This window comes from Alosa sapidissima, chromosome 11 (genome assembly GCF_018492685.1).
Source record: "Alosa sapidissima isolate fAloSap1 chromosome 11, fAloSap1.pri, whole genome shotgun sequence".
In the NCBI taxonomy this organism is placed as follows: domain Eukaryota; kingdom Metazoa; phylum Chordata; class Actinopteri; order Clupeiformes; family Clupeidae; genus Alosa; species Alosa sapidissima.
The window spans coordinates 38,049,284-38,071,121 of NC_055967.1; the positions used below are offsets into that span (position 1 = coordinate 38,049,284).

Below are 21,838 nucleotides of genomic sequence, written 5' to 3' on the forward strand. Positions count from 1 at the left end.
CCCCCTCGCTGCAGCACTACATCTGTTAGCTTGTTTTCCCCCTCACTGCAGCGCTACATCTGTTAGCTTGTTCTCACTGCAGCACTACATCTGTTAGCTTGTTAGCTTGTTCTCCTCCTCACTGCAGCGCTACATCTGTTAGCTTGTTCTCCCCCTGTTCGAGCCCTGACCAGTGGGCCGCGGCTGAAGTGCCCTTGAGCAAGGCACCTAACCCCTCACTGCTCCTCGAGCTCCGCCGTTGTAGCAGGCAGCTCACTGCGCCGGGATTAGTGTGTGCTTCACCTCACTGTGTGTTCACTGTGTGCTGTTTGTGTTTCACTAATTCACCGATTGGGTTAAATGCAGAGACCAAATTTCCCTCATGGGATCAAAAAAGTATATATACAAAAGTATATATATATACTATATACATCTGTTAGCTTGTTCTCCTCCTCACTGCAGCGCTACATCTGTTAGCTTGTTAGCTTGTTCTCCTCCTCACTGCAGCACTACATCTGTTGGTCGGAGCTGCCCGTGCCTCGCATCTCTGTCACCTTCTCGCTCCAGGAGGTGGAGGAGATCGAGCGCGACTGCGCCATCTACCGGGGGCGCATGGAGCGCATCGCCAAGCACAGCGCCATCAGCAGGGAAGAGCAGGTAACTACCTCTGCCGTTTCTGCCCCCGCTGGTGAAAGATTAGCTCCACTATCACAGATGGCAGAAGCTTTAGCAGTGATGCATCGGGCCAGTTTAGGCTCAAGGAACGCCCGCCAAACTTCAAATATGTTATGAGTGTCCTAATGCATGAGCACTAACTAGCTTACTCCCTCTCCTGAGTGTCCTAATGCATGAGCACTAACTAGCTTACTCCCTCTCCTGAGTGTCCTAATGCATGATCACTAACTAGCTTACTCCCTCTTGTACTCCTGAGTGTCCTAATGCACGAGCACTAACTAGCTTACTCCCTCTTGTACTCCTGAGTGTCCTAATGCATGAGCACTAACTAGCTCACTCCCTCTCCTGAGTGTCCTAATGCATGAGCACTAACTAGCTTACTCCCTCTCCCGAGTGTCCTAATGCATGAGCACTAACTAGCTCACTCCCTCTCCTGAGTGTCCTAATGCATGAGCACTAACTAGCTTACTCCCTCTTGTACTTCTGAGTGTCCTAATGAGTGTCCTAATGAATGAGCACTAACTAGCTTACTCCCTCTCCTGAGTGTCCTAATGCATGAGCACTAACTAGCTCACTCCCTCTCCTGAGTGTCCTAATGAGTGTCCTAATGCATGAGCACTAACTACATACTAACAACATAAAAGACAGATAGGAGCTATTAAGAGGTGTTGATCCAAAGGCCCTAATCGGGGTCTACCCCCCCCTCTCGCCCTGACAGACTCTACGCACAGAGCAGGCGCGGCAGGAGCTCATCCATCAGGTCAGGGAGTCGACGGCCAAGACGCTGGACAGCATCCGAGGTAAGACTCCTAAAGACTCGCCGAGCTGCTGAACCTGGCTGCCGTCGCAGCTGCGCCCTGGCAGTCTCACCACGGGAGATTTGTGAGGACTTTAGCCCTGTGTGTGTGTGTGTGTGTGTGTGTGTGTGTGTGTGTGTGTGTGTATGTGGCTGGTCTCGTTGTGTGTGTGTGTGTGTGTGTGTGGGGGGGGGGGGGGGGGTCTTTGTGGGTTCTCCTGTGCTGTCTGGATCTGAAACGGGAGGTTGAATAGAGTGCCTTTCACAGTTGGAGTAAAGGAAGTACTATAAACAAGTCCCTCAGTGACTAATATATTTCAAATGATTGAGAGGGAAATCTCAAATAAGGTAGCGAAGTCAAAGCTTTTGAGTTGTTCTCCAGCATATCCTGAAGTACTAGAGAAGAGAGAAAGATGAATGCATTGCTTCACGGAACTGTTAATTTACTGTGCAATAAATGACTCTAGGTGGACTGATGGAATAATGGAGGTTCCTAAATTGCATGTGTTTATGTATGTTAATAAATGCCCAATGGTCTCGCATGGCCTTGACCCTTTTAAAGAAATTGCTCCGGCTGTATAAAAGCTGTTTGTTTTTCAAAACCATCTCTGTGCCCAGTTTCAAATTGCAATTGATTGCAAATTGATTTTGCAACCCTCATATATCCCCTGCCATGATGAGGGGGAGACACAGAAAGGAATGAAAAATGAATCTCTGGCGTCTCTGAGCCCCCATCCACCCCCCACCCCACTCTACAGCCACTCACACACACACACACACACACACACACACACACACACACACACACACACACACACACACACACACACACACACATACATCTCTTACCCCACCTTGACTCTCTGTCTCCCCCTGCAGGTCGGATGGTGTCGCAGCGCTTGGCAGAGGAGGCCAAGAAGAGGGAACGCTTTGAGGAGCTGAAGCAGCAACTGGAGTTGGAACAGGAGGTGAGAGTTTGTGCGTGAGCGTGTGTGTGTGAGCGTGTGGATTGTGTGTGTGTGTGTGACGTGTGGAGTGGCGGAGAGCGAGACTGGAGGTGTTAGTGAGAAAGAAGAGGGGAGGGGGATGTGAAAGAATGAGGGAGCGAGAGTGTGTGTGTGCGCGTGTGTGCGTGTGTGCGTGTGTGCGTGCGTGCGCGTGTGTGTGCGTGCGTGTGTGCGTGTGTGTGCGTGTGTGTGTGCGTGTGTGTGGAGGGGGTGCCATTCTCATGCTGGGGTTTCATCTGTCGCTTCTCACCTTCATCCATCTCTCACCCCCCCCCCCCCCCCCCCCCTCCCTCCTATCTCTCCTCTCTCTCCCTGCCGTGCCCCCCCCCTCCTCTCCTCCTTTACTGTTGGTCTCTTAAAGTCCCACCTGCTTATCTCACTGAAAGCCTCAGCCTGCTCTTTTACCCCCTGTGTAACCCTCAGCCAACCCCCCCCCCCCCCCCCCTAGCCAAGCCCTGTTTGGTATCATGGTGTCAGTGATGCTGGACTACTGTGCTGCTCCGTTTCAGTGGCGGAGCAGCGCCAGGAGGAAGGAGAAGGAAGACGACTTCGGTTTCGCCCGTGAGCTGAGGGACCGTGAGAAGAGACTGCAGGCCCTGGAGGAGCAGCTGGAGCAGAGGGCCAGGTGGGTCCCATGCACCGCACCGCCCCTACACCGCCCATGCACCGCCCATGCACCGCCCCTGCACCGCCCCTGCACCACCCCTGCACCACCCATGCACCGCCCATGCACCGCCCCAGACACACCACACCACCCCATGCACCACCCCTGCACCACCCATGCACCACCCCTGCACCACCCATGTACCGCCCCTGCACCACCCCATGCACCACCCCATGCACCGCCCCTGCACCACCCATGCACCGCCCATGCACCGCCCCTGCACCGCCCATGCACCACCCATGCACCACCCCAGACACACCACACCACCCCATGCCCCACCCATGCACCGCCCCTGCACCACCCATGCCTCACCCATGCACCACCCCTGCACCACCCATGCACCGCCCCTGCACCACCCATGCACCACCCATGCACCACCCCAGACACACCACACCACCCCATGCACCACCCATGCACCACCCATGCACCACCCCAGACACACCACACCACCCCATGCACCACCCATGCACCGCCCCTGCACCACCCCAGACACACCACACCACCCCATGCACACCACACCACCCCATGCACCACCCATGCACCGCCCCTGCACCACCCATGCCCCACCCCTGCACCACCCCAGACACACCACACCACCCCATGCACCGCCCCTGCACCACCCATGCACCGCCCATGCACCACCCCTGCACCGCCCCAGACACACCACACCACCCCATGCACCACCCATGCACCGCCCCTGCACCACCCATGCACCACCCCAGACACACCACACCACCCCATGCACCACCCCTGCACCACCCATGCACCACCCCAGACACACACCAAACACACCCCACACACACACCACCCCACATCCCACCACCCCACACACACCACACCACCCCAGACACACCACACCACACCACCCCACCCCAGACAACCCACACCACCCCAGACACACCACACCACACCACACCACACCACCCCACCCCAGACACACCACACCACCCCACCCACACCACACTACCCCACCCCATCATTCTCAATATTGCTCTGAAAGCGATTCCCCAATCATTCTTCATGTCATTATCGTAGTTTCTGTGTGGATGTTCTCATTCATATTAGCTAGAATTATACTTTTTTGTTGTTAAAAACCTCAGCCATCAGCGACAGGAGGTGGCAGGAGTAGGTGTCACACCCAAGAGAGGTGGAGCTGAGATGTAGTAATTATGTGGTGACACCACTGGTGCGGAATGCTGCTGCTTAAAAAAAGATCTGCATAATAAATCTAAGTTGGTACAGAAGAGCCAGTTTAGCTGAACTGTCAAACAGGTGACTGGTTGACGGGTCTCTCACCCTACACATTTAGCCAGTGACCATGCCGTACCCAAAGCCCATGTTTGTGTAGCTCTTTTGTTGCTTTGGTCCACAGGAAGGAGTTGATTGCCCAGTACAGCCGTCTGTCGGAGGAGGCGGCCAGGCGCGAGTGGAAGGCCGTGTGGCGGGTGCAGAGGATGAGGCTGGACGAGCAGAGAGCCCACTTCCTCCAGCAGGACCAGCAGAGCATCCAGGTCCAGCTCAAACCGCCCACTGCAACACATGTTCAGCTTCTGCTGAATTAACTCGAACCAAGAAAATAACAGCGGTCATGGGCTGGTTGTCAGTTGAAGGCTAATAATATCAGCGACTGTGGTATATTTTCATGTAATTGGAATGAACCATAAACATGGGATTGTCTTAATTAATGGGGGCCCTTGTTATAGCTGCCAAGGTAATAACAGTGGTTGTAACTGTGCCATCTGCTTCCTGGTGCAGTATTGCTGTTGTAATGCGGTTGTAGCAGCTGTTGTCTTCTGTTAATTGTAATGTCTCTCTGTCTCACGCAGGGCCTCCTAGAGAAATATCCTCTTGGGCAACCAGGGCCGAACCTCGAAGCGCTTCCAAGACCGGGACTAGCAGCTACGCAAACAGCTCAGGTCTGTAGATGATTCATTTTGCTTCTTTTTTTAAATTAATTTTGCCCACAGCATGCAAGCTCCTGTTAGTGTAGCGTCCATGCAGTCAACACCGCCTGTGCGTGTGGGTGGTGTCAAAACCGGCTCTCTTGTGCGCAGGAGTCCCTGGGCGCCGAGCCACAGGCGCAGCAGATCGGAGCCAGCGGGGTGTCGCTCTCCTCCGCCCCTCGTCCTCCCCACGCGTCCGCCTCCATCTCGGGCTCGACCACTTCAGCGGCGGTCGCCGGCGTGCTTGTGCCGGAAAACAAGATGGACGGCAGAGACTTCCCTTCGGACGTGCAGGCGAACAGCCAGCACGTGGAGCCAGCGCCACAGGATATCGGCTCGGATTTCCCAGCAGCCTCTGCTTCCGCTCCTCCCCCTCTTCCTTCTCCTTCTCCCTCCGCGAGTGCCGACTACGACTTCAGCGCGCCCTTCGCCCCGCTGGAGCAGGGCATCCACGCCCACGTCCGCCCTCGCTGGGACGCCCACCCGGCCCTCGCACACATCCGCCTCAAGGAGGAGGACGCCACATCTGAGGCCGGCCAGGAGGAGGAGGAGGGCAGGCGGGCGGACGAGCAGACAGACACAGCTCTGCAGGCAGGACGACCAACCCCAGGACTCCCCGGGCACACGGCAGAGACAGATGGACTGACCGCTGCTGTTCCTCAGCCCCAGGAGGCCTCCAGTCTGAGCGTGTCAGTTGGGACGGACTGTGAGACGGGGGACCGCAGAGCACAGCCACAGGTGACTGGAGGGACTCGGCAGGCTGTCCTAGCACCCTCGCCTTTGCCAGAATCCGCACCAGAGCCCAGTACTGTGGCTGGGGACATTAGACAAGGTCAGCAGTCTGAGACGCCTTTGTCTCGGGCTGCTACCGCTGAGGGTTCTGCTGGACCCACGCATGGACATCCCTCAGACACTCACATTAAGGTCGGCGAAAACATTTCAGGTGTGACGGACACTCGCGCATCCCCTAGTCATCATGGCCACTCCTCCGATGCCCATATAAGGGTCGGGGAGAATGTGTCTGAGGTCCAAAGTTCTCTCCCTACACCAAACATTCACGGACACGCCTCCGACGCCCATATAAGGGTAGGAGAGAACGTTTCTGAGGTGACCACCACTCTCCCCTCCCCTAGCATTCACGGTCACGCCTCTCACGGCCACATCAAGGTGGGCGAGAACGTGTCCGAGATTGTTGCCCCACTTCCCTCCCAGAGTGTCCATGGGCACGCCTCGGACGCCAACCTGCAGGTGGGTGGCTTCGTGTCGGAGGTGACCCCCTCGCAACCCCGCTGGAGCAAGCACGGCCACGCCTCGGACTCCACTCTTCAGGTGGGCTGCCTGGTGGTCGGCGCAGAGCCAGCTCTCTCCCCGCTCCCCCGCAGCGCCCACGGCCACTCCTCCGACTCCACACTGGGCATCGGCTGCGTGGTGGGGGCCACTGAAGTCTTCCAGCCCCCTCAGCCCAGGTATGGTGTAGAGTTGTAGAGGTATGGTGTAGAGTTGTAGAGGTAGAGTTCTACAGTGTAGAGGTAGAGTTCTACAGTGTAGAGGTAGAGTTCTACAGTGTAGAGGTATGGTGTAGAGTTGTAGAGGTATGGTGTAGAGTTGTAGAGGTATGGTGTAGAGTTGTAGAGGTAGAGTTCTACAGTGTAGAGGTAGAGTTCTACAGTGTAGAGGTATGGTGTAGAGTTGTAGAGGTATGGTGTAGAGTTCTACAGTGTAGAGGTAGAGTTCTACAGTGTAGAGGTATGGTGTAGAGTTCTACAGTGTAGAGGTATGGTGTAGAGTTCTACAGTGTAGAGGTAGAGTTCTACAGTGTAGAGGTATGGTGTAGAGTTGTAGAGGTATGGTGTAGAGTTCTACAGTGTAGAGGTAGAGTTCTACAGTGTAGAGGTAGAGTTCTACAGTGTAGAGGTATGGTGTAGAGTTCTACAGTGTAGAGGTATGGTGTAGAGTTCTACAGTGTAGAGGTATGGTGTAGAGTTGTAGAGGTATGGTGTAGAGTTGTAGAGGTATGGTGTAGAGTTGTAGAGGTATGGTGTAGAGTTGTAGAGGTATGGTGTAGAGTTGTAGAGGTATGGTGTAGAGTTCTACAGTGTAGAGGTATGGTGTAGAGTTCTACAGTGTAGAGGTATGGTGTAGAGTTGTAGAGGTATGGTGTAGAGTTGTAGAGGTATGGTGTAGAGTTGTAGAGGTATGGTGTAGAGTTCTACAGTGTAGAGGTATGGTGTAGAGTTCTACAGTGTAGAGGTAGAGTTCTACAGTGTAGAGGTATGGTGTAGAGTTCTACAGTGTAGAGGTAGAGTTCTACAGTGTAGAGGTAGAGTTCTACAGTGTAGAGGTAGAGTTCTACAGTGTAGAGGTAGAGTTCTACAGTGTAGAGGTAGAGTTCTACAGTGTAGAGGTAGAGTTCTACAGTGTAGAGGTAGAGTTCTACAGTGTAGAGGTATGGTGTAGAGTTCTACAGTGTAGAGGTATGGTGTAGAGTTGTAGAGGTATGGTGTAGAGTTGTAGAGGTATGGTGTAGAGTTGTAGAGGTATGGTGTAGAGTTGTAGAGGTATGGTGTAGAGTTGTAGAGGTATGGTGTAGAGTTCTACAGTGTAGAGGTAGAGTTCTACAGTGTAGAGGTAGAGTTCTACAGTGTAGAGGTAGAGTTCTACAGTGTAGAGGTATGGTGTAGAGTTGTAGAGGTATGGTGTAGAGTTGTAGAGGTAGAGTTCTACAGTGTAGAGGTAGAGTTCTACAGTGTAGAGGTATGGTGTAGAGTTGTAGAGGTATGGTGTAGAGTTGTAGAGGTATGGTGTAGAGTTGTAGAGGTATGGTGTAGAGTTGTAGAGGTATGGTGTAGAGTTGTAGAGGTATGGTGTAGAGTTGTAGAGGTATGGTGTAGAGTTGTAGAGGTATGGTGTAGAGTTGTAGAGGTATGGTGTAGAGTTCTACAGTGTAGAGGTATGGTGTAGAGTTCTACAGTGTAGAGGTATGGTGTAGAGTTCTACAGTGTAGAGGTATGGTGTAGAGTTGTAGAGGTATGGTGTAGAGTTGTAGAGGTATGGTGTAGAGTTGTAGAGGTATGGTGTAGAGTTGTAGAGGTATGGTGTAGAGTTCTACAGTGTAGAGGTAGAGTTCTACAGTGTAGAGGTAGAGTTCTACAGTGTAGAGGTAGAGTTCTACAGTGTAGAGGTAGAGTTCTACAGTGTAGAGGTATGGTGTAGAGTTGTAGAGGTATGGTGTAGAGTTGTAGAGGTAGAGTTCTACAGTGTAGAGGTAGAGTTCTACAGTGTAGAGGTATGGTGTAGAGTTGTAGAGGTATGGTGTAGAGTTGTAGAGGTATGGTGTAGAGTTGTAGAGGTATGGTGTAGAGTTGTAGAGGTATGGTGTAGAGTTGTAGAGGTATGGTGTAGAGTTGTAGAGGTATGGTGTAGAGTTGTAGAGGTATGGTGTAGAGTTGTAGAGGTATGGTGTAGAGTTGTAGAGGTATGGTGTAGAGTTCTACAGTGTAGAGGTATGGTGTAGAGTTCTACAGTGTAGAGGTATGGTGTAGAGTTGTAGAGGTATGGTGTAGAGTTGTAGAGGTATGGTGTAGAGTTGTAGAGGTATGGTGTAGAGTTCTACAGTGTAGAGGTATGGTGTAGAGTTCTACAGTGTAGAGGTAGAGTTCTACAGTGTAGAGGTATGGTGTAGAGTTCTACAGTGTAGAGGTAGAGTTCTACAGTGTAGAGGTAGAGTTCTACAGTGTAGAGGTAGAGTTCTACAGTGTAGAGGTAGAGTTCTACAGTGTAGAGGTAGAGTTCTACAGTGTAGAGGTATGGTGTAGAGTTCTACAGTGTAGAGGTATGGTGTAGAGTTCTACAGTGTAGAGGTATGGTGTAGAGTTGTAGAGGTATGGTGTAGTATGGTGTAGAGTTGTAGAGGTATGGTGTAGAGTTGTAGAGGTATGGTGTAGAGTTGTAGAGGTATGGTGTAGAGTTCTACAGTGTAGAGGTAGAGTTCTACAGTGTAGAGGTAGAGTTCTACAGTGTAGAGGTAGAGTTCTACAGTGTAGAGGTAGAGTTCTACAGTGTAGAGGTATGGTGTAGAGTTGTAGAGGTATGGTGTAGAGTTGTAGAGGTAGAGTTCTACAGTGTAGAGGTAGAGTTCTACAGTGTAGAGGTATGGTGTAGAGTTGTAGAGGTAGAGTTCTACAGTGTAGAGGTAGAGTTCTACAGTGTAGAGGTATGGGGTAGAGTTCTACAGTGTAGAGGTATGGGGTAGAGTTGTAGAGGTAGAGTTCTACAGTGTAGAGGTAGAGTTCTACAGTGTAGAGGTATGGGGTAGAGTTCTACAGTGTAGAGGTATGGGGTAGAGTTGTAGAGGTAAAAAAAAACAAAAAAATAGATTAGATTCCCCATGCAAACTTTGAAATGAACAAACTGAACAAAAATGTTGGTAGTGTTGCATAGGTTATTGATATTAAATTTGAAAATACAGTTGCTTAATATATAAAGACGTATAGGCCTGCACAATATTGATAATTGATTTAAAAGTAAAAATCACATAGGCCTATTATTTAGGAGGACTACCCTCGCAAAAAAGGGGTGAGGGTATGTTTGTTTCAAATGAGTAGCCCTCCATATGATTTCGGGTCTTCAGGTAGCCCTCCATATGATTTCGGGTCTTCAGGTCCCTCATTCCCAAAAAGGTTGGAGACCCCTGGTGTAGAGTTCTATGGTGTAGAGTTGTAGAGGCAGTGTTTCCCCTAGAATTTTTTCCAGCAGCGGTGCTGTTGATCGTAGGAAGCCCCCCCCCCCCCCCCCCAAAAGAGAAACATTATAAAAAATGACTCCTTAAATTGTGACTTCTGGTGGATTTTGTGAAAGAAATGGACAGATTGAGTTACAAATTATGACATAACCATCAACACAAGCATGATTATTGCAGTACTTGAACAGGATCATTCATGTTTTTCTTTCACCTTTTTCATTTACATTATTAGTATTAGCCACTGTACAACTGTACACTGTAGGCCACTGTACAAACTATTACTATTTAGAATATACAGTTAAGACATTTATATATAATGTATTTATTTACGATACATGATGCATTAAAAATAATTGGTATTAAGACAAAAGGCAAAATGTTTTTATTCCTCCCTTTAGTCAATTTCAGCATGGGTGTCTTAACTTTTGCACAGCACTATAAACTATATAGACTTCTCTTTCATGCCATTACACTGTATTGGTGCTGTGCAAGTCGAATTGAGTGCCTGTCACTTTAATGCCGTGACGGCCCGTGACGCTGGCTTGATTCTCACGGTTTTAAGCTAACTTAGTAGCGTTGTTGTGCATGGTGCATAAGAATATGTGGATGAAATTAATTATGTTTCCCATGTCATTTGGTAAAATAAATGGTCAAAAATTTTAAGAAAATTCACTTGGATTATAGCAGATAAGTGTCTTGTATCATATCTATAATTTTGATGAGCTCTACAGAAATTACAAACTATCTCAGATGTAAATGCTTGCGTATCCTATTACTCAAATTCAATTAAACCCACCAATAGGCTAGCTAGACCTTAGTTTCACAGCCTAGGTATGTTAGCAACACAGGGCTTGAAAGCATTGCCTGTATCACAAACAAAAACGAAACAATGCGTGGATTTATCTGGGAATAGGCTACTGAAGGTAGGGGCGAGCTATCTCGCTGCCGTGTTTAATTTGGTTCCTTGGTTAACATAATGTAGGCTACGTTTTTTTGCACAAAATTGCGTCTGCTAATAAACTTAAACATAAACACAAACAAGCGTGATCTCCTGTGGAATCCCTGACTGCGCCTTCAACGTTAGCCTACTATTATTTGTTGACATGAAACCTGAACGAACGGCAGCTGTTCCTGAAGTTCACTTGCGTCTATTTTTTTTTAATTAGTGTACTCTTTTAGCAGTGGCGCTTGAATTTTTTCGCTGCGCCACTGATGAATACATTGTAGGGGAAACACTGGTAGAGGTATGGTGTAGAGTTCTACAGTGTAGAGGTATGGTGTAGAGTTGTAGAGGTATGGTGTAGAGTTCTACAGTGTAGAGGTATGGTGTGGAGTTCTACAGTGTAGAGGTATGGTGTAGAGTTCTACAGTGTAGAGTTCTACAGTTTAGAGCAGGGGTCTCAAACTCAAATGAGCTGGGGGCCACTTCTGCCAACATCATCTGATTGGAGGGCCACGTAAGTGTTAAAGAATAATAAAAAAAAAAACGTCTATTTCTGAAAATGCAATGGTTTTTTTTTTTTTTTTTCCAAATACCAATTATGCCTATTGGGGCAGGTCTCTTGGCACACTGGCTGATCTTTTCCTCCAGAATCTCAGTGTAGCCTCTTGCTTTAATGTTACCGTTTACTTTGAGAAGGTCACCAGGCCCCCCTGGTTGAAAAACATCCCAAAAGAATACTTTTCTAACCCCCACAATTGAAATGGACATGGTGTCATTGGAATTTAATGCTTCTTTTTTATGCCAATCGCAGGCCATGTCCCTGGTTTAAAAAAAAAAGTCCAGTGAAGGCTAAATTCTTTGTCCAGGTGTGCCCATATAAAGGTTAAGCTGAGTTATGCATGTTTGGAGAACAGTGATCCATGATCAGCATCCAAGATGACCAAGTGATCCATTTTGAGATGGAGTGAAAATTTCAAAAACCAAAACACCATCCATAATGTGGAGAATAGCTTTAGAAATGTATTAGTTTTGGGTGTTTTTCAGACAATGGAACCTAGTGAACTTCTCAAAGTCTTAGTTGGCGTTCAGCATTAGAATCTAAGGCAAAGCCCCCTCTGAAGACCTTAAAGCAAAACTGATCAGTGTTCTCTCTCTGCGTGACAGTGCCCACGGCCACTCCTCGGACTCCACCCTCACAGTGGGCTGTGTGGTGTCGGGCGTTCAGCCCCAACTGGCCCCTCTACCGGGCAGTGCCCACGGCCACTCGTCCGACTCCATCCTGGCCGTGGGCTGTGTGGTGTCGGGCGTTCAGCCCCAACTGGCCCCTCTACCGGGCAGTGCCCACGGCCACTCGTCCGACTCCATCCTGGCCGTGGGCTGTGTGGTGTCGGGCGTTCAGCCCCAACTGGCCCCTCTACCGGGCAGTGCCCACGGCCACTCGTCCGACTCCATCCTGGCCGTGGGCTGTGTGGTGTTGGGCGTTCAGCCCCAACTGGCCCCTCTACCGGGCAGTGCTTATGGGCACTCGTCCAACTCCACCCTGGCCGTGGGCTGTGTGGTGTCGGGCGTTCAGCCCCAACTGGCCCCTCTACCGGGCAGTGCCCACGGCCACTCGTCCGACTCCGCTCTGGGAATGGGCTGTGTGGTGAAGGGCCCCAAGCCTGGCAGCGCACTACAGACGGACCCCTCACTCAAGAGGGACGGAGATGCCCCTCAGCCTTCAACTGACCTGCTCACCAACCCAGGTGAGGTGGACATTCTCTATAGTGAAAATATGTAGTCATAGGCTGTGATTTTTTTTTTTTGTACATACCTTGTATGCTTGTGATCGTTGTAAAGTATTGGTTAACTCAGGAAGTGGTTAATTTGTGAAATAATGCTCATTTGATGCGTGCGATCAGTGTACTGACTCTGTGACTCTCGTGGTAGACTCTCCCTACGGGCTCCTTGGCCTCCCTGCCTTTCTGGATGAAGGGCTGACTGCATGGGCTCAGGGCCTGGGCCTCTCCCCTGGCGAAAGCCCTGAGGACCACTACCTGCTGTCCCTGGCCTCCCAGTACCAGGTGGAGCAGTACGAGGACACCTACAACCTCATGAGTGAGTGCTGACTGACCATGGCGACTTGTCCAGTGTGACTCGATAGATACACTGTCATCAGAAAGATATGAGAATGGAGCTGATTGGCTGTAGCCGTAGAGTGCTGCTATGATGTGGCCAATCACTGAAGTCTAAATGTCTGATGTGGTTTCTGTGACATTCTGCTGGCTGGTAATATCTCGGCACATGTAAATAAGAGCTGATGGGGTTGACCATAGAGTGTAAATAAGAGCTGATGGGGTTGACCATAGAGTGTAAATACTGTAAGAGCTGACTGGGTTGACCATAGAGTGTAAATAAGAGCTGATGGGGTTGACCATAGAGTGTAAATAAGAGCTGACGGGGTTGACCATAGAGTGTAAATACTGTAAGAGCTGACGGGGTTGACCATAGAGTGTAAATAAGAGTTAGCCGATGGGATTGACCATAGAGTGTAAATAAGAGCTGATGGGGTTGACCATAGAGTGTAAATAAGAGCTGATGGGGTTGACCATAGAGTGTTAATAAGAGCTAATGGGGTTGACCATAGAGTGTAAATACTGTAAGAGCTGACGGGGTTGACCATAGAGTGTGAATAAGAGCTAGCTGATGGGGTTGACCATAGAGTGTTGCACTGATGGCTGTCTGGTGCAGTAGAGTGTGGCTGACCAGAGGCTTGTGTTGTACAGTCTGAGCTGAAATTGATTAGTGTACCCCCCTACCCACCCCAGCGGCGGTCCCGGACACCCTGCTGTTGCAGCAGGTGGTGCGGGGGCCCTACGGCTTCCCCATGGACCCCTCCCTCCACAGGGCCACCGACACCACAGCCGTGCGGCTCAGCGAGATGGTGTCCCTACCGGTGCTGATGAAACACTCCGTTACCACGCCTCTCATCACTCAGTGAGTCGCCGCTTCTGTGTGTGTGTGCGTGTGTAAGAGTGTGATTTACATGTATTGAGCAACCTAAATTCCATTCTGTGTGTGTGTGCGTGTGTGTATGGATGTGGATATACTGTGTGTGTACGTGTATTGTGGCCCTCATTTATTAAACGTGCGTACAACATAAGACAGGCTTAGGACAGGCGTAGGCTCATTTCCACACAAAGCAAATGGCATTTAGCAATCTGAACGTGAGCGGTGGTTACGCTCCAATCTCACGTCAAGTCTCAACTCGTGTACGCCCGTTTTTGAGGTGGCATAGCACAGTGCAGCAATAAATTGGCAGAGGATTGTAAAGTTGAAGAGTTGAATTCATGGAATATCTTGGACCCAAGACATTTCCTGCACATTTGTAGCCTACTTGCCGTAATGTAGCCTGTTGACACATTTGAATGACTTGGGGGATAGCTATAGGCTAAATTCTAGGGGCGAGGACTTTCCAGCCACCACATTTATCAACAAACATGTTTACACAAAGGAAAGACGCAGATATTTCCCTGCGGTTTGGCCTCTCATTTACACGAAAACCCTGTTTTTATCACAGAAAACGATTATTTCTAAAAACTCCGACCAAAGTGGAGATTTCTGATAACGCTGGTTATGTGCTGTCGTGTCAACTGGGAGAAACGGGGGTTTGGCATGCTCTTGACGGCACAGAGAAACTTCTCTGAAAACTGACAGGTGTGCACGATGTTATTTTTGAAAACGGAGAGGGTGCAATGTCCGTTTATAAAAATAGCCAGCCATGTATAAACGTAGCCATATTCTTAAATTGGAATTGGAGTGATACGAAAGTTTCATGAATCAAGCGTGAGCCCCGTCGTAAGATCATGAATCACGCGTGAGTTCCGTCGTCGTCCGTCGTAAGATGATGAATCACGCGTGAGTTCCGTCGTAAGATCATGAATCACGTGTGAGTTCCGTCGTAAGATGATGAATCACACGTGAGCCCCGTCGTAAGATGATGAATCACGCGTGAATCATGTCGTAAGATGATGAATCACACGTGTCGTAAGATGATGAATCACGCGTGAGTCATGTCGTAAGATGATAAATCACGCGTGTCGTAAGATGATGAATCACGCGTCGTAAGATCATGAATCACGCGTGAGCCCCATCGTAAGATGATTTCTGCACTCAGATCTACGCTGGTTTCTATGCTCAGTTGATAATTAGGGCGTGTGTGCGTGTGTGTGTGTGTAGATGTGGATATACTGTGTGTGTGTGTGTGTCCGAGTAGAACTTCCTAAACCCACAGATATCTAGATTGTACAGTATTCAGCTCATGTTGATATCTAGAGTGTACAGTATTCAGCTCATATATCTAGAGTGTACAGTATTCAGCTCATGTTGATATCTAGAGTGTACGGTATTCAGCTCATGTTGATCTAGATAGTATGGTATTCAGCTCATGTATCACCCTTTGGTTTGCCTGTGTCTCCTCTCTCTCCTCTCCACGAGCAGTGTGTCTCTGGTCAACAAGGCTGTCGTGGATTACTTTTTTGTGGAGCTGTGTGTGGAGAGGCACTTTGAGGCCCTGCGGCACTTCCTTTTGATGGAGGACGGAGAGTTCGCCCAGTCCCTCAGTGACCTGCTCTTCGAGAAGGTGAGGCACCCCCCTCTTTCTTTCTGTCTCTCTGTCTCTCACATGCTCTCTCTCTCAATTGGAGGAAGAACAGACTGGCATCAGAGGGAGAGAGGGAGGGAGGGAGTAGGAGGACCAAGAGAGAGAGTCCTTGTGGTGAGCTAGTGAAGTGTGAAAGCTGGTGTACATGTTTAAAGGCCTGTGGGATGTGTTGTGCTCCCAGCACTGGTGAATAATTTCTGCCCATTGATCAGGCAGGAAGGGTTGCTTAGCCTGCGTGCCCCCGACCAGGAAATGTGCTGAATTGATTTCCCCCACTCCGCCTGTGTGTGCGCGCCTCTCTGCGCTCTCACGGCCTGTTGCTGCTGTTCCGCTTCAGCATTCATACCGATTCCCTGAATATCTTTGGTCAGCGCTCGTTTGTGGATTCCGTAGGACAGAGAGACTCTACTGAGAGCACTGATCTAATGCTCGTTCAGGCATTTCACTTTGAATGTATTTCTGGTGTACATTAAATGAATGTAAATTTAGCTGGGACTGTAAGCTGGCAAGCGTGGGCGCTCGATGTTTTCAGTGGGTGCCCGAGAGACGGAGCATCCACGGTATCGGCGCCTATGACAAGCGTATCTCGCGGTTGCATCCATTACAAACAAACATGCAATGTGAACATCTGGGATTGGGGAGAGCACTAAATGCTCTTCTGAATAAGCACGAAGTCAAGCCTTTAAATGAAAAACACTCTTTAATAATCAAAAAAATAAACGCTAATGAAGTAAACTTGTGACCATCAAAAATCGTTTATCGCCTGTAACTCCGTGATAACAGGACGTAACAGGAAGGCATTTGGCTGAGCAACGGAGGTTATGCTCTATATTTTGTCCAAGTGATGTCTGTCTATCATCGTTGCACTCGGAGAAAACCAGAATCTTTAATTTGTCCTGCGTTTCTTCTACGGCTGCAAACGGGATTCACTCGCTGTTAACCAAATATTTCTTTATTAGGGCAGGGCAGGCATATTTCTGGCTATTAAATTATTTCTAAACCAGTCTGCTAAAGTCTGTAGTGAAGACTGTGTAGGGTTTTCCAGCTCCATTTCTTTTTACGAGACACCCTGCTCACTTGAGACCTCTGCCGGTCGTTGCAGCGTCACTGGAAAAATACAAATTAAAGTCGCGTGATGCCGCGTGATCCCGCGCGCGGACCGCGAGGGAAGCTGGCCAAGTGGAAGCACTTCCCACTGTAGCTGCATTTACATGCCCAGAGCCCGAGACTTCTTCTGTATGCCACTCTGCCCATCTTGCAGGAGATGTACAGTTTTTGCTGTTGGATAGTATTTGTCGTACAGTGTCCTCACAGGGTGCTTTAAGCTTTCTATCGTAAACGTGCTAATTACCAATAACATTTGCTAAATGAACCTTAACTTTTTCAGTAGCCATAGGAGTGTAGATTTGAACAAAATCTAGTTTGTTTCTTACCGGGGCTTTCATTGCCTGAAATATCCGATTTTGTTACCACGCTCGGAGTTTAGTGCTGGGCTGGTGGGTGCCTATTCCCAACCTGTCTCACGGCACATCAACGGTTAGCCCGAGAAAATCTCGTCGCAATTCAAAATTCCACTGGAGCTCCAAGCGGATTTGTACACGCAGCCTTACAACACTGTTTACAGCTCTTCGAGTCACGGTAAAATGTAATTTTTGGTGCATAGCTAATTTAGATACACTTATGGTGTGGATGCTTCTGTTTCTTTAGGAATCCGCTGTCTTGGTTTGTATAGAAATGAATATTAAGTGACACATACACGTAAGAGGTTGGACATACGTGACGGTTGGTAATATGTGACGTTCCGATATATATCTGGGCAGAACTGATTCTTGATTCTTTATAGTTAACCCACAACAATTTTCCACTAATTATCAACATATCATCTTCAATTCAGTTCAATTCAGTTTTATTTATATAGTGCCATGACATAAGAATGCGGTGTGTATCATGAGAATGCGGTGTGTATCATTAGAATGCGGTGTGTAGGTGTGTATCATATATAATACGGTGTGTATCATGAGAATGCGGTGTGTATCATATATAATACGGTGTGTATCATGAGAATGCGGTGTGTATCATGAGAATGCGGTGTGTATCATATATAATACGGTTTGTATCATGAGAATACGGTGTATTCAGCATCTGAGAACTATCAGACAATTCCTTCAAAACCCAAGTAATAGTACTAATTCATGTTGTTTTTTTCCAATTCTAAAAGAAAGGTAATTTAACCTACATAAATATCTACCACTCTCTGTTTTGAATGTTTATAAATATCTGTAACAACAAGCATTAATGTCATTTATTTGAGATTTCCAAACCATCCAAAATGAAGGGTAAACTCAAAGGATTGAAAGGATTTTAGAAAATAAGCTGCTAGGCGTCAAATAATTTAGTTATTAGCATGTATTTTTTTTTTTTTTTAAATGCTTCTAATCCACAGTGTCAAGGAGTTGACATACAAGTGCTGATGTCATGACTGGCACTGTGAGACTAGACTGTTGCATATAAATGGAAGAAACTGACATTTAGTAGTATGCACATGACAGGTTCATTTGTGTGTGTGTGTGTTGTGGGCAGCTGGGGAGTGGACAGACCCCTGGAGAGCTCCTGACTCCTCTGGTGCTTAACTCCATCCTCAACAAAGCGCTGCAGTACAGCCTGCACGGAGACAGCGCCCTGGCAGCCAACTTCACGTTCGCCCTGCGGTACCTTCCGGAAACCTTCCACCCACACGCCCCCGACTCTCTCAACTGTCTGGAGCTACGCTACAAGGTGAGCACACGCCCCCGACTCTCTCAACTGCCTGGAGCTACGCTACATAGTGAGGGCAGCGTAGGGAGCTATGCTACATAGTGAGGGCAGCGTAGGGAGCTACGCTACATAGTGAGCTACGCTACATAGTGAGGGCAGCGTAGGGAGCTACGCTACATAGTGAGGGCAGCGTAGGGACTCTCTTAGCTGTCTGGAGCTACGCTACATAGTGAGGGCAGCGTAGGGAGCTACGCTACATAGTGAGGGCAGCGTAGGGACTCTCTTAGCTGTCTGGAGCTACGCTACATAGTGAGGGCAGCGTAGGGAGCTACGCTACATAGTGAGCTATGCTACATAGTGAGGGCAGCGTAGGGAGCTATGCTACATAGTGAGGGCAGCGTAGGGAGCTACGCTACATAGTGAGCTACGCTACATAGTGAGGGCAGTGTAGGGAGCTATGCTACATAGTGAGGGCAGCGTAGGGAGCTACGCTACATAGTGAGGGCAGCGTAGGGAGCTACGCTACATAGTGAGCTACGCTACATAGTGAGGGCAGCGTAGGGAGCTACGCTACAAGGTGAGGGCAGTGGAGGGACGCAGACACTTCCTGTCTGGCTCTCTCTTCAGTGTGATTAGATAGAGATAGATAGATAGATAGATAGAGATGGATAGATACATACTTACTTACTTACTTACTTACTTACTTCCTTGCTTGCTTGATTGATCCCCAGGGGAAATTCAAGATTAATATCAGTTGGCGCAGGGGGTTTGGTACGGCCGTTCAAATGAGCCTTCATGTGTCTGTCGTCTAAGTGACTGTGACTCCCCTGTCTCCTCTGTCTGATCCACTCATGTCCCTGTGATCTGACCACCTCTTTGTCTCCTGATTGATGACTAGAACTCTGTCTCTCTCTCTTTCTCTCTCTCCTTTCCCCAGGTTGATTGGCCCTTAAACATTATCATCAGCGACAGCTGCATGAACAAGTACAACCGCCTCTTCTCCTTCCTGCTGCAGCTCAAGCACATGGTGTGGACCCTGCGGGACGTCTGGTTCCAGCTGAAGAGAACCGGTAACTCTCTCTCTCTCCTCTCCTCTCCTCTCCTCTCTCTCCCCTCTTTCTCTCTCCTCTCTTTCCTCTCTACCTCCTCCATCTCTCCCTCTATAATAAAGCTTTATTTGTATAATAATAAAGCTTTATTTGTATAGCACCTTTCATACACAGAATGCAGCTCAAAGTGCTTTACATTTGAAGCATGTAACACAATAGTAGTCAGTCAGTCATTATCAATCACTTTTCTTTGCTGTTTATGATATGCTCAGCAACATATCAAAAAAACCCCCCCTTCATCTGCATCTGTCCATTCCTCAGAGCCAAAGGGACGGTATTTAGGAATAGGAACCTGACGGAGCTCAGCACTCTTCTGGAGCTCAGCCCGAGTAGCAGTAGATGAGGCCACTCATGTGTTGTCTCATCAGTAGCAGGTTTAGTTGTTTGAGCTCTCACCTGCAGTGGCCTCCGTCATCGACTAAACACCGTATTTGTGTGTCACCGTGCAGCTAATCCCAGGTGTGTTTGTGTTTGATTGCGCAGCGCGGGTGAAAGGTGTGGCCGGCTCTGTGCAGTTCCATCAGCTGCAGCTCTACAGGCACGAGATGCAGCACTTTGTCAAGGTCATCCAGGGCTACCTGGCCAACCAGATCCTGCAGGTGTCCTGGAGTGAGTTCACTACCAAGCTGGGCAGCGTCAGCGACCTTGACGCCATCCACCGCACCCACGCCGACTACCTCAACAGAGCCATCTTCAGGTGAGCACGCTGACTACCTCAACAGAGCCATCTTCAGGTGAGCACGGAGAGTCTTTGATCCGGAAAAAGATCTCTGTTGAGGCAGAGCTGTTTATCTTCAAAGGGGAAAATGCCTTTTAGAATTTTTCAGTTCACTGACTCCCTAATAATATTTTCTGTTTCACTTATTTAAACACAGGCATGGAGTCCAGCACCAGATGCATAAAATATATTTGTTTGGCTACGTAAAACTTCAAATAATAGCAATCAATAAGTCCCAAATAGACACCGGTCTCTTTTAAACGCCTGGTGTGGCTACAGGTTTGGGTTAAAGGCCAATCTCAAATAGAGGCCTGGTCTGTTTAGTTTCGAGTTGTATTTAATCTTCTAAAACCCGTCAGATCGTCTGTTTAAGCCAGTATGGTGCAGACTGCGCACGCTAACGTTATGATTACATGGCATTAAAAGACTGCGGTGGGGAAAAGCTAGAGTTCCAAATTGTATAACTTTTTTCAATATGAACTATGCCTATATGTCCGACTCAGACATGGTTCAATTCATCCCTTTTGTTTCAAATTTGCAGATAGGCCGATGATGAGTTTTTTTTTTTTGCTGGCAACAAAACAAAAGGGTTCACAAACGTTATTCTTTATTCTAAATGCGTACTGCCATGGCGATAAAGAGAAAGATGTAGGCTATGATTGATTTGAAATGCAAGTTGACTGTTGTCAAATTTGGCAAATAAAATACGGTGGAAATGGTTCATGCTCTCTCGTGCTGTTTCATTCGTGCTGAAAAGGAGGGAGAATTTAACATTACGCACGTTCCACTTTTGCATAAATAATTCCTGAACCGTTTTGGTCAGGGCTGAATATGCAATTGTATTTGACAGATATAGGTTGCTAGTGACAAAATATGAGCTTTCAGTGTGATACGATCTCTTTGTAAGTTACGTTTGATTAAAACGTGTTTCATCTGTTCTGGCTATCCCCGCTATTTGGATCTTGTCTCACTCAATGAATAACATCTCTACACTAAATGAATGATCCGTAATTGTCATCGGATAGCCTAGTCATATGGGTAGACATTCAATGTGTTTGACATAATTAATTCAATAATATATTCCATCTTTGCAGACGAAAAGTTTTGTGTAAAGGGAATTAAAGGCCTGTCTCATATAGACGCCTGTCTCTAATACTAGCTGGTGCAGTTTGGTGATTTGGGAAAATAAAAGCCCGGGCTATTATTTGGAGTTTTATGGTGGTTAATGCCTAATGATCTATCAAGAGAGTTGTATGAATCATAAATCATTTTCTATCCTTCATGAAGGCCATTAGGCCACCCATACTCATCCATGCCTGTGCTGTCTGTGCTGCCTGTGCTGCCTGTGTCCAGGGGGCTGTTGACGGAGAAGGCTGCTCCAGTCATGAACATCATCCACAGCATCTTCAGCCTCATCCTGAAGTTCCGTGCCCAGCTCGTGTCCCAGCCCTGGGAGTGCCAGCAGGGGGAGACAGTGCACCCCAGCTTCATCGCCATGCAGCAGTCCTACAACACCTTCAAGTACTACTCGCACTTCCTCTTCACAGGTGAGGCGCTGGGTGCACCCTCTCGGCTTTCGCATCAGGGCTCAGAGTTTCAGGCAGACAGGCTCTTGTGTTGCCTGTGGTGTTTCGTGTTTCTTTCAGTGCCTGTCAGTATTTGAATGTGTTACTAACCTGAGGAGAATGTAGATCAACTGAACTTGAATGAAAGTAATGTCCATCTCTTACCCTGACCTGCTAAAGTTGGGGGGGGGGGGTGTCGTCTCTATTCCTCAAAGTCACCAAGCGCTGTCGGTTCTGCACAGCTCGAGATGCTGCAGCCAACAGCAAGAGCTGCCAGGCAGCTACAGCGCTACACTCTGGGG

General features: G+C 48.4%; 1 protein-coding gene across 4 annotated transcripts in view; it reads left to right on the forward strand.

Moving 5' to 3' along the window:
* Nucleotides 1-21,838, forward strand: part of tubgcp6 (tubulin, gamma complex associated protein 6) — a 35,861-nt gene that overhangs the window by 13,059 nt on the left and 964 nt on the right. For 2 of the 4 annotated variants that reach the window (XM_042110429.1, XM_042110431.1), the window contains exons 11-25: nt 487-636; nt 1,373-1,454; nt 2,330-2,418; nt 2,967-3,082; nt 4,494-4,632; nt 4,948-5,037; nt 5,176-6,530; nt 11,913-12,493; nt 12,678-12,845; nt 13,556-13,724; nt 15,228-15,369; nt 17,971-18,165; nt 19,082-19,214; nt 19,737-19,950; nt 21,325-21,518. In XM_042110429.1, coding sequence (XP_041966363.1) covers nt 487-636; nt 1,373-1,454; nt 2,330-2,418; nt 2,967-3,082; nt 4,494-4,632; nt 4,948-5,037; nt 5,176-6,530; nt 11,913-12,493; nt 12,678-12,845; nt 13,556-13,724; nt 15,228-15,369; nt 17,971-18,165; nt 19,082-19,214; nt 19,737-19,950; nt 21,325-21,518 — 3,817 coding nt within the window. Of the gene's footprint in view, nt 1-486; nt 637-1,372; nt 1,455-2,329; nt 2,419-2,966; nt 3,083-4,493; nt 4,633-4,947; nt 5,038-5,175; nt 6,531-11,912; nt 12,494-12,677; nt 12,846-13,555; nt 13,725-15,227; nt 15,370-17,970; nt 18,213-19,079; nt 19,215-19,736; nt 19,988-21,324; nt 21,519-21,838 lie in introns of those variants that run through there. The other 2 variants (XM_042110432.1, XM_042110433.1) reach the window with 2 other exon arrangements.